Below are 10,799 nucleotides of genomic sequence, written 5' to 3'. Positions count from 1 at the left end.
CAACACGTCCGAGAAGTACTCCGTCGACTCCGTAAACATCGTCTCTATGCCAAACCCGAAAAATGCGAATTCCATTCCACTTCCGTTGAATATCTCGGATATCTCCTATCTCCGGACGGCTTAACTATGTCGTCCGATAAGATCCAAGCTATTACTGACTGGCCGGAACCTCGGAAAGTCAAGGATATCCATCCTTCCTCGGATTCGCAAATTTCTATAGACGGTTTATATTCAACTACTCGGATATCGTGGTTCCGTTAACACGGCTTACACGCAAGGATGCTCCGTGGAACTTTTCCGAGATGTCGGAAATCCTTCGAAGAACTCAAGAAAGCTTCACTACGCTCCGGTGCTTACGCACTGGATGCCGGATGTTCCTATAGTGTGGAAACCGATGCCTCTGACTACGCTATAGCGGAATACTATCCATAGTATGTCCGGACTCAGAGCTTCGTCCGGTAGCGTTTACTCTCGAACGCTAACCGCTCCGGAACAACTACAACACCCACGACAAGGAACTCTAGCTATATTGAAGCTTTCCGGACCTGGCGACATTATCTAGAAGGCTCGGCCGAGCCTGTAGATGTTGTCACGGACCACAAAACCTTGAGTACTTCGCCACTACCAAACTCCTCTCTCGTCAGGCCCGCTGGTCGGAATTCCTCCATCAGTTCAATCTTGTCATCGCTTCCGTCCGGAAAACTCGGAGTTAAACCGGATTCCCTTACTAGACGCTGGGACGTCTATCCCAAAGAGGGGGATAAGGACTACGCTCGAGTTAACCCTCATAACTTCCGTCCGGTATTCACGTCCGAACAGTTAGCTTCGTCCCTACGAGCCTCAACCTTAGCAACTCCGGTTCTTAGAGCAGCTGTTCTAATGGATATTGATGACCTTCGGAAAGACATCCTGACCGCACTTCCTAATGACCCTATTGCAACCAACCATCTTCCGGTACCTTCGATCCGAGATGGACAGTGGACGATAGGGGTTTCCTCCGTTGCGACAACCGTATATATGTCCCAGAATCCGATAACCTTCGACTTCGCGTCCTCCGTAATACTCATGATCACCCCTTATCCGGACATTTTGGTCAAAACCGAACCCTAGACCTCATCCGACGAGTATACATGGCCGGGTATACGCACCTATGTTAAGGACTACGTCCGGTCCTGCACTACCTGCGCCCGAGCCAAGGTTCCGAGACATAACCCTACGGATTGCTCAACAACTACCCATACCGGAAAAGCCTTGGAATTCCATCCATGGATTTCATAGAGCAACTTCCGGACTCATCGGCTTTACAGCCATCCTCGTTATCATCGATATCCAAACAAGCAATATTTGTTCCGACTCACGATACCATTACCTCTCCGGATCTCGCTCCTATTCCTACTTCAGTGTTTTCCAAGCACGGAGTTCCGTCCCATGTCACCTCGGATCGGGTACAGATTTGTATCCCACTTCTTCCGATCCTTAGGAAAAGCATTGGATATGGTCCTCCACTTCACATCCGGATATCATCCGGAAGGGGATGGACAAACCGAGCGTGCCAACCAAACCCTGGAACAATACCTTCGGATATATTGCAATTATCACAGGACAACTGGTCGGAACTACTTCCCTTAGCTGTTACAAACTAGGATGGTTCAGACGTATGGCTACTCGATAAGAGTTAACCGGCCAAGGTCGGTTCAAGACTTCGGCGTATACCGAAGTTCGATGTTCTAAGACAAGACAAGGAGAGTGTCCTCGACCACATATTGCAGTAACATATCTCCGTATTATACGAGTGGACGGACGTGCATAAATCCCGTATGATACGGGCCAGCGGACCATGGGCCGAGGGTAGATATATCTACGACTGTGACGGATGGGCCGGGAGTGTTATTATTCCTGATGGAGACGGGTGGGCCCAGGTGGGGAATATGTAAAGTAGATGGGTGGGCCGATGGACATGAATTTTCAATAGACGGATCGGCCGAGGTAGTTGGATATTATGTAGATGGGTGTACCAAGGTAGATATGTATCAAATAGCCGGGTATATCAAGGGTGCTTGTTATCACATAGACAGGTGGGCCCAGATATATATCATATAGACGGGTGGGCCGACGAATTAATATTATTTTGTAGACGGGTGGGCCGAGGGAGTGGTAAAAGATGTATTATATACAGGTGGGCCGACGGGAGACATATATTGCATAGATGGGTAGGCCGACGGGGGTATATAAGATAGACGGTGGGGCCCAGGAGAATGATAATTGTAGACATGATGGAGCTCAGCTAGTTGTATATCATCCAAATCAAAGGAGGTGATTATTCAAAGTCATCTAATGATGTGGTATGGCACGGAGCTTTGCAAAGGGGTGAAGTGAAACTCGAGCGAAGTGTACCGAGTTCCGAGACCCGGGTCTCGACAAACGAATATGTGATGTCCAGCACACTTCCGATCATCTGGTATCTCATTGAGCAATGGATGAAATAGATCTTTGAAAGCCAACATCATCCAAGCCTACCAAATGCCAAATGCCAAGTTCCGACCACCGAAAATTGAGTGAAGTGTACCAATATCTGAGCCCCAACTATCGAATCCCGAAAATCGACCATCGAGTCCTGACTATCGAGTCCTGACTACCGAGTCATGAAACCCAACACTGACCATTGAATCCCAACAATCGAGTATCGAGTCCCGACCAACGAGTCCCGTATATCGAGTCCCGACCATCGAGACCTGAGACCCAACGCCCGAGACCTGAGACCCGACACCCGAGACCCGAGACCCGAGATTCGAGACAAGTTCCAACTATGGTGTCCCGGGTATCAAAATCGAGTGAAGTGTACCGAGATCCGAGGCCCGGGTCTCGACAACGAGTATCTGACATCCAACAGATTCCAATCATGTGGTATTTCATTGAGCAATAGATGATAAGAGAAATAGATCTTTGAAAGCTCAGATCATCCAAGGCTCCCTTATCTGATCCTCTCAATCTCCACCCCCTTTAACACCAAAGTGGGACATTCAGGATTCAGCTTCTGATCTCACAAGATCAATTCAATCATGGATGTTTCTTCCACTTCCGATGATGAAATAACCCTCTTGCGCACTTGGGCCACTTCAGTCAACCACTTGAAATGACTTCTTAGGTCTATGTGTTTGTGGCTAGCAAAGGACCTAGGGGTGTTCTAGGATGGTATTCCCAGTATTTTACCCCATGTACTGGGATGTCCCGGTCCATACTGAAGCAAGTATCTGGGCCATCCCAAGGACCTTTTTTGATCTTTCCCAATCCCAACCGGGATCACTCTAGCATGTCTCTGGGATGTCCCGGGGCATTTATCAGGAGGGCTTTCCCATCATAAATAGGGGTGATAGGGGTCCTTTTTCAGACATTTTGACGGCATAAAAATTCATGATTTGTACATCCATAGAAGGAGTAGTACTAGGTATGCAAGGCCAGTATATGCACTTGAGACAAGATTTTGATATGGGACAAAAACCTGCAGGATTTTTGGCTTGAAACAGCGTCCTAAACGTAAGAGAAGTCTAACTGAGTGCAGCACTAGTCATTGAGTAATGAGGTTGTCTTGCGAGCAACATGCAATAAAATGTGGGAGCTTTACTTGCGAGTCTGTTAGAAGACAAAGCGGGGGGGTGGCACAGACTTGGATAGCACTAAATGTGAGGCTTTACTTGCGAGTCTGTCATAAGATGACGGGGGGGGGGGTGCACGGAAGGGGGGGGTGGCAAAGATAATATGCAATAAAATGTGGAGGAGCTTTATTGCGAGGTCTGTCATAAGACGACGGGTGGGGTGCACAAAGGGGGGGTGGCATTGGCATTAGATAATATGCAATAAAGTGTGGGAGCTTTACTTGCGAGTCTGTTAGAAGACAAAGCGGGGGGGTGGCACAGACTCAGATATGCAATAAAATGTGGGAGCTTTACTTGCGAGTCTGTTAGAAGACAAAGCGGGGGGGTGTGCAAGGAAGGGGGGTGGCAAAGATAATAGGCAATAAATGTGGGAGCTTTACTTGCGAGTCTGTCATAAGACGACAGGGGGTGTGCAAGGAGGGGGGGTGGCATTAGATAATATGCAATAAAATGTGGGAGCTTTACTTGCGAGTCTGTCATAAGACGACGGGGGGGGTGTGCAAGGAAGGGGGGGTGGCAAGATAATATGCAATAAAATGTGGGAGCTTTACTTGCGAGTCTGTCATAAGACAACAGGGGGGTGTGCAACAAAGGGGGGGGTGGCATGGCATTAGATAATATGCAATAAATGTGGGAGCTTTACTTGTTGAGTCTGTCATAAGACGACGGGGGGGGTGTGCAAGGAAGGGGGGGTGGCAAAGATAATATGCAATAAAATGTGGGAGCTTTACTTATCTCATGTCTGCTGAGCGTCGTAAGGGGTGATAATGCGGAATCGCTTATTTTTGCTTGCAATATGGTAGCAATATGGAAAATGGTTTGGCACTGTCCAAGGTTCTTCCGGCTATATTTCTATGTTACTGTTCCTGGCTGGGAATGTTGATAAAATGAAGCCATCCTCTCATTCGTGACGGGGTGTTGCATATTCGACTCGAGTAGGCCATCATAACAGCTTGAGAGATGAAGTTTCCAATTTGAGGAGGCATCCTGTATTGTGTGTTCAGGAAGAGGGCATGGTCCTTGAGATGCTTGACCTCGAAGATGCTCTTCAGGTCGTGGATATCATCCTGACATAGTGTGGCAATTGTTTTGTCATCGCCAATGAAGCAAATCTTTTCTAAGGAGGTATGAGAGGTGAAGAGAGGAATGTAGGCACAATCTCAATTTGGGATGCTATCTAGAGGGGGGGGGATAGATAAATCTGACTAGCTAATGGCACTGTTCGGGCTCTCCCCTACCTCTCTAGTACTATCGGGCCTTCCCGCCCACCCCATACACATCATCGGGGCTCTCCCGCCTGCCATTCAATTAGCAACTGGGCTCTCCCACCGACCATATACGCATCCTCTGGGCTCTCCCACCGACCATATATGCATCCTCTGGGCTCTCCCGCCTACCATTCAATCAGCAACCGGGCCTTCCCACCAACCCTACCAACACATTTGGGCTCTCCCGCCGACCATATACGCATCTTCTGGGCTCCCGCCTACCGGGCTCTCAATCAGCAACCGGGGCTTCCCGCCAACCCTACCAACACCATTTGGGCTCTCCCACCGACTGTATACACATCATTTGGGCTCTCCTGCCTACCCTCTACTACTATCTGGGCCTTCCCACCACCCTAATTATACCAGTTGGGCTCTCCCGCTGACCATAATGACACTATTTGGACTCTTCCATCTACCTCTCAACTACTATCCAGGTGTTCCCACTCACCCTAATTATGCTATTATGCTGGCCTTGATCAGCTCTTGTAGACTTCGGAGTATGTTCAAATCACATGCATTTCAGTATTTGTATTCAACCCAAAGTGCACATATTTCCATTTACCTGAGCACAGTGAACACAAATCCATCTGAATATAGAAATTGAAATCTACAAAAAGCAATATTGTGTGCAAAGTACATGTTATGCTACATAATTGCTAGTGTGGTAGACTGAATAGGATGACGGGCAAAAGACTTTGCAAAGTTTTGATGAGATGAGCAGCATTCAGCAGCCATATACAATTTGACACCTAAATATAAGGACTTGTGGTGTAACGGTTAGAGTGTGTGTATGCCTGCATAGCATGTTTATGTGAGTTCGAACCTGCCAACGTGCATTTTAAATATTTGTTTTTTTTCTTCAGCAGAAAAATCCGTGGAGGTCGATTCAATCCTCTTGCATGTGATGATAAATTATGTTGCCATTCGTTTTGTCACCAAACCTTCTCACAGATATAGTGCGCAAACTTAATTTCACACGTTTTGGGCTGTTGGTACACATATGATTGCATTACAAGATCGTCAACAAAAGGGAGACAGACATGACCTGTCTTGTTCCGACACATGGGAGTACTAACATTACATGTGAAAGCTTCATCCGCAAGAGACAACTGAAGTGATGAGGTACCCGAAGTACAACAGTGAGAGGTACACGAAGTACAACAGCTAGAGGTACCCGAAGTACAAAAACGTGAGGCGCTAATATGAACAACCAAAGGCAAGCAAAGTCAATATGAATGAGTGGACAGCACAATTCTTGCCCATGTTAGTAGCGAAACCGCGAAGGCCCGTCTTCATAATGAGAGTCACCAGCTCTCCTTTTGGAACCTCTGATTGAAATCATCAGCATGATTTTGCCGGCGTGAGTGAGCAGGACGTCCAGGATAAGAACATCATCGCTAAGCGCGACAGGAGAAGTCTCGCGTTGCCTGTAGGTGGGCCGATAGTACCTTGAGCGAGATGGATCTCGCTGAGGGTATACAGGAGGTGAACGAGAATATTCACGGCGGCGGTTTGGGGCAACGAAATCTCTGTCCTCACGACGAGGGCCTGGGTAGGGCGCAAGCCTAAGCAATTAAATTAATATATGTTGGAAGTCGTGGAAAGGTAAGACATACTCCAAGTCTGCATCATTACGAGAGTCAGCGGGACTCTCCTCCATGCGGCGCATGAATGTAGGGTCAACCTGAAGAAGATCAACATTGAGTCTTGACGGAATAGCGTAGCACTTACCCGTAAAGGTTTCTTCGCCTTGAACGGCAGGCTAGCCTGTCGTCTTCCACCACCGACAGGTTCATCTCTGCTTGTAGGCAGAACAGGGCGAGATTCACGATCAAACACATTTGGGACTTGAGGAAGATGAGTGTCCTCGCGCGATGTACTGCTGTGAAATTGGTAGGGTGACGTTGGTTTGATGGCAAGGTCGGGGGGCTCGGAGTGACAGGAGATTCATGATCACTTGGCAGCGTGTCGTGAGTAGAGGGAGTCTGACCATCCGGATGTGCTTCATGAGCTGCCAATATATCTTCAGGGACAGACCCTAAATTTGGCGGAGTCTACTAGCTTGCGTAGCACAACATCCAAGGCACTGGTCACCAAGGGAATGTCGAACATCTCCGGCACCTCGTCATTGAGCTGCTTGATACATTCTTGCACAATCGACATCAGAAAACAAAGGTATAATGATAACGTGGAAATGACATACCATCTGGCCAAGCTGCGAACTCGATCTCGGGTACATCGACATCTAATTCACTCATGACGTCTTCCACAGTGCGCCCCTGACCTCGGCGCTTGCCCTTGACTTCTTTTTCTCTAGCTCTAACAAGCTCTCAGCTTCAGTGCGGAGCTCTGCCTCATAATAAGAATGCGCTTTGCGCTTGATGAAAGGAACGACAAGTAGCTTGAGGTGCTGAGAACTTAGGTTGTGAGGATTGAATTCGGGACCGATAGGAAGGACGTTGTAGAGACTCGATCCTGAGTAGCCTCACAATGGCATATATTGCAACATAGGTCGAGTCTACAGTAATGCATGCAACGCGACACTTGCGCAGATAAACGCGACGTTCGCGCGACACATAGGCGACACTTCTGACATAGGCGACACTTCCGCGACTTGCGCGCTGCGCGCGCTTTAGGCGAACTTTCCCGCGCCTAAGCGCTATAGGGCGCCTGACTTCCCACTGTGTTTTCCCATGTCCAACCAAGTTCCCAGGTATGCATTTCTCCATTTATCATTTATTTCAACATCGTACCATGTTTATTTTCACTTGGTACACATTTTTCATTACACATTTTTTTACTTTATACAACACACATTACCACGGACCACCATCATCATAGACAGTCCCATCTCCGAGTTTTTATTATGTTTTGAATAAATCATCGCAAGCCCTAGTAGCAGTTAGCTCTAGTGGCCATATCCGCATCAGTTGTCTTATCAGCATCTCAGTACACGTCTTAACATCTCACTATCGCTCGCATACCGCTTTCACCCAGTTCCGCTTTTCGACGCGCGACTTTCCCGCGCTTCGCGCGCCTATAGCGCCTTTGTTCCCGCGCTTTTCGCCTTATCACGCGCTTTGCGCATTCCCCCTAGAGTTGACCAGTGGATATTTTGCTTTCTCCGCTTCCCTAAGGGACGAACATATCGCACTCATATTTCCTCCCTTCACAATTATATCAGCTGCACCCTCAGCTGAGTTGAAGATCCTTCAACGTCTTCAGGCCAGTTCTTAATCATGAACTTGTACTGGAAAGCATAGTCAAGAAGCTTCCGCCACTGGACTGCTTTGGGTTGACCCAAACTTCGCTATTTGAGCAGAATCCAATGAATCGTTGAATTTGGACAAACTTGAGTACTCACAAGTGTGCTCGAGTACCATAATTGGCCATATCCTCCTGTAAACGTCGCGGGGAGCCTCGTTTTTGCTTTGAAAGTAGAATCTCGTAAGCCCCTACTCCACTCCCCCCATGAACTGCGGCACAACGGATATATGTAGCCTTTCGCTCTGTGAATATATCAGGAGGTAGGAAAGTCCAGATAATAAGACGTATACTTCGTTGCAGTCACCCCAATCTAATATTGCGCGAAGCATCCAGTTGATGCTCATTATCAACTGACTATGAGTCGGAGCCCCGCACAAAGCCGGATGCCGTCGAGCAGCCTCGTCTTGTGTTGTAATCAAATATATACAGACCGATGGCTGGCTCGCTCCTTCAAGGCGAGAATAAGCAGACAACTGTATTGAGTCATTAGTCGTAATTTAGAATGCGCTAATGAAGTAGATGTACCTTTCTTGCAATATCCTCCCTCATTGACAAATGGTCTTGGCGCGTGATTGATTGGTATTGCCGCCAGTAACGTTATAGTTGCGAATGATGTCCCACTCTTCGTCATCCTTGCCCATCGCATGATAATGTTTGCGTTGACGTTCTTTCCAGTCGATGATAGCTGAGACTCTCGAGTTAGCATCATATACACCACAGAATGGGGGACTGACATTCTTTGTCCTTGCGGGGGTTATTATCCATGAACCAGCGTTGGTGGGCATTCCAATCAGACTCTGATCGTGAATGCTTGATGGACAGACCAGCCTCAATGAGAATAGGCGCGCGGACTTGCCATACTTGGCGCCAATCACCCAGCTTCTTCTGCTGTTTTCTGTCCAAGTTCCTGAGCCTCATCGATGCCCTCCTGACATAGCCGTCCACGCTTTAAATGACCTGAGGGTTCGTCTTCATTCTCACTGTTGTCAATGTCCGGCGTCGGGCCAAAGACTATACTGGCTGGAGTGGGGTTGCCACCATGTGAAATAGCTGCATGCTTCTTGCGAACGGTTGTCGAGTGAGATGTTTTTTGGGAAGTGTTGGCCAAGGTAGTTTCGATCGCTGAAGACCTTTTCCTGCGCTTAGCAGGCGGTGAAGACGGGCTGTTGTGGTTGGGGTCGAGGTCTTTGTTTGCATCTGACTCATGGGCGGAATCTTGATCAGATGTTGCGGGGCCTTCACGGTAGCTGGTATCCGATGAAGAGCTTTGAGAACCATCATCGAAATGTAAATTGTAGCTGCCCTTCTTGACCCTTCGAGGCCGAAGTCTCCTGGCTGCGTACAACAGATGACCATCAGCCCTCCCCACTAAGAGAAAAGTAAGATAGTACATACCTTGTGAAGTCTCGAAGTCCTTGTTATTTTCGCCACCCTCAGGCTCTTCATCGCCACCCTCAAGCTCTTCATCGCCACCCTCAGGCTCTTCATCGCCATCCTTGGCGTCGTTGTCGCTATCACCTTCTACGTTGTCTTCACGGTGACAACCGTCAGCCTTCCCAACGATATACTAAATGAAAAATAGATACCTGAAGTCTTTCCACGTACGGAGCCATCATATCCTCATCCTCATCTTCGTTAGCCTGGCTTGTTCACGGTCTTCATTGGTCATATCATCATCGGCATCATTGTCGCTACCCGCCGTTCATATCATCATCCATGCGAGTGTCCGTAACGGGTACGTCATCGTCGATGTCAGGTGTATCTATGAAAGGGGTTAGTATAGTTATTGTTGTGAATGCCGTAAGTCATTACCTGGGGGATGGTCGCTTTGCACTCCATTCCAGAAGAGACAGAGTCCGCTGTGGGTTTTAAGTGTTGTTTGCGAGGGCGAGCAAGGATTCGAGCATAGTCCTCAAAGGTCGTACCCGAGGAACGTGGGGTAAGGACGAGGTTTTGGCCGGTTAGGGTCATCCGGAGCAGGAGATGACTCGGGGGGACAGCATTTCTTTGGCGCTTATTATTTTGTTTGGCGGGGGGGGTTGATGGCAACACCACTGCGTGTGCGCATGACATAGGTGCCAGACACTGTGGGGTCATGAGTGCCAGTACCGGTAGCACCACGACGGGCTGCATTTCTGGTAGACGGTGCCATTGAAACGTAGGCGGGCTTGATACTGAGAAAAGGGGGTGCTTTACACGAATGTTGAAGCAGGGCAGCTTGTGAAACACGAAGTCTTACAGCTAGATTTCAAGACTCGAAGTCTTGACAGGACGATAGAAGAGTACAGAAAACTAATGGTTGCGAGTCAAAAAGAAGAAAGATTCTTGTTTAAAAACATGAACATTGCGGGTTTTAACTAATGGTAAGGCACCCAATACACATCAAGAAATAATATTCCAAAGTTGTAATCCCGCCCAATCGACACCGAAACGAACAGAGGTACATTGAAAGAACATTGTTAGAAAAATGGAATATTCACCACAAAGGATCGTATACTAACTTATTGGGGATGGCCCACATTAAAAAGCTTCGAAACTTACGAAAATGAGGGTCCAAATGGGTGATGGGGCGAATATGAGCTTCTCCGCGCGTAAGAGTCCAGGCTACTGG

At 48.0% G+C, this 10,799-nt stretch overlaps 3 protein-coding genes across 3 annotated transcripts; all 3 read right to left on the bottom strand.

The window, feature by feature from the left end:
• Window positions 1-4,600: 4,600 nt before the first annotated feature.
• Window positions 4,601-4,804, bottom strand: DFJ58DRAFT_621702 (uncharacterized protein; the record flags this gene model as incomplete). The annotated part of the gene is made up of 1 exon (XM_041381044.1): window positions 4,601-4,804. A coding segment is annotated over one exon (204 nt), but the record flags the coding sequence as incomplete, so codon positions are not given.
• A 1,381-nt stretch (window positions 4,805-6,185) lies between these two features.
• DFJ58DRAFT_737096 (uncharacterized protein) lies at window positions 6,186-7,179 on the bottom strand (the record flags this gene model as incomplete). Its single annotated transcript, XM_041386904.1, has 6 exons — window positions 6,186-6,486; window positions 6,538-6,605; window positions 6,653-6,850; window positions 6,912-6,959; window positions 7,016-7,068; window positions 7,125-7,179. The coding sequence occupies 6 exons, from the start codon at window positions 7,177-7,179 to the stop codon at window positions 6,186-6,188; spliced, it is 723 nt and encodes a 240-aa protein (XP_041235284.1).
• A 917-nt stretch (window positions 7,180-8,096) lies between these two features.
• DFJ58DRAFT_848537 (uncharacterized protein) lies at window positions 8,097-10,321 on the bottom strand (the record flags this gene model as incomplete). Its single annotated transcript, XM_041393647.1, is given in 12 exon segments — window positions 8,097-8,231; window positions 8,286-8,430; window positions 8,479-8,498; window positions 8,544-8,591; window positions 8,620-8,661; window positions 8,785-8,873; window positions 8,923-9,134; window positions 9,319-9,523; window positions 9,584-9,755; window positions 9,775-9,832; window positions 9,884-9,950; window positions 10,114-10,321. The coding sequence occupies 12 exon segments, from the start codon at window positions 10,319-10,321 to the stop codon at window positions 8,097-8,099; spliced, it is 1,401 nt and encodes a 466-aa protein (XP_041235283.1).
• Between the last annotated feature and the right edge of the window lie 478 nt (window positions 10,322-10,799).

Source organism: Suillus subalutaceus (genome assembly GCF_016647625.1).
Source record: "Suillus subalutaceus strain FC151 chromosome Unknown DFJ58scaffold_322, whole genome shotgun sequence".
NCBI classification, from domain to species: Eukaryota; Fungi; Basidiomycota; class Agaricomycetes; order Boletales; family Suillaceae; genus Suillus; species Suillus subalutaceus.
Note: the sequence above shows the minus strand (reverse complement) of the source record. Positions and strands in the feature narration are given on the sequence as shown.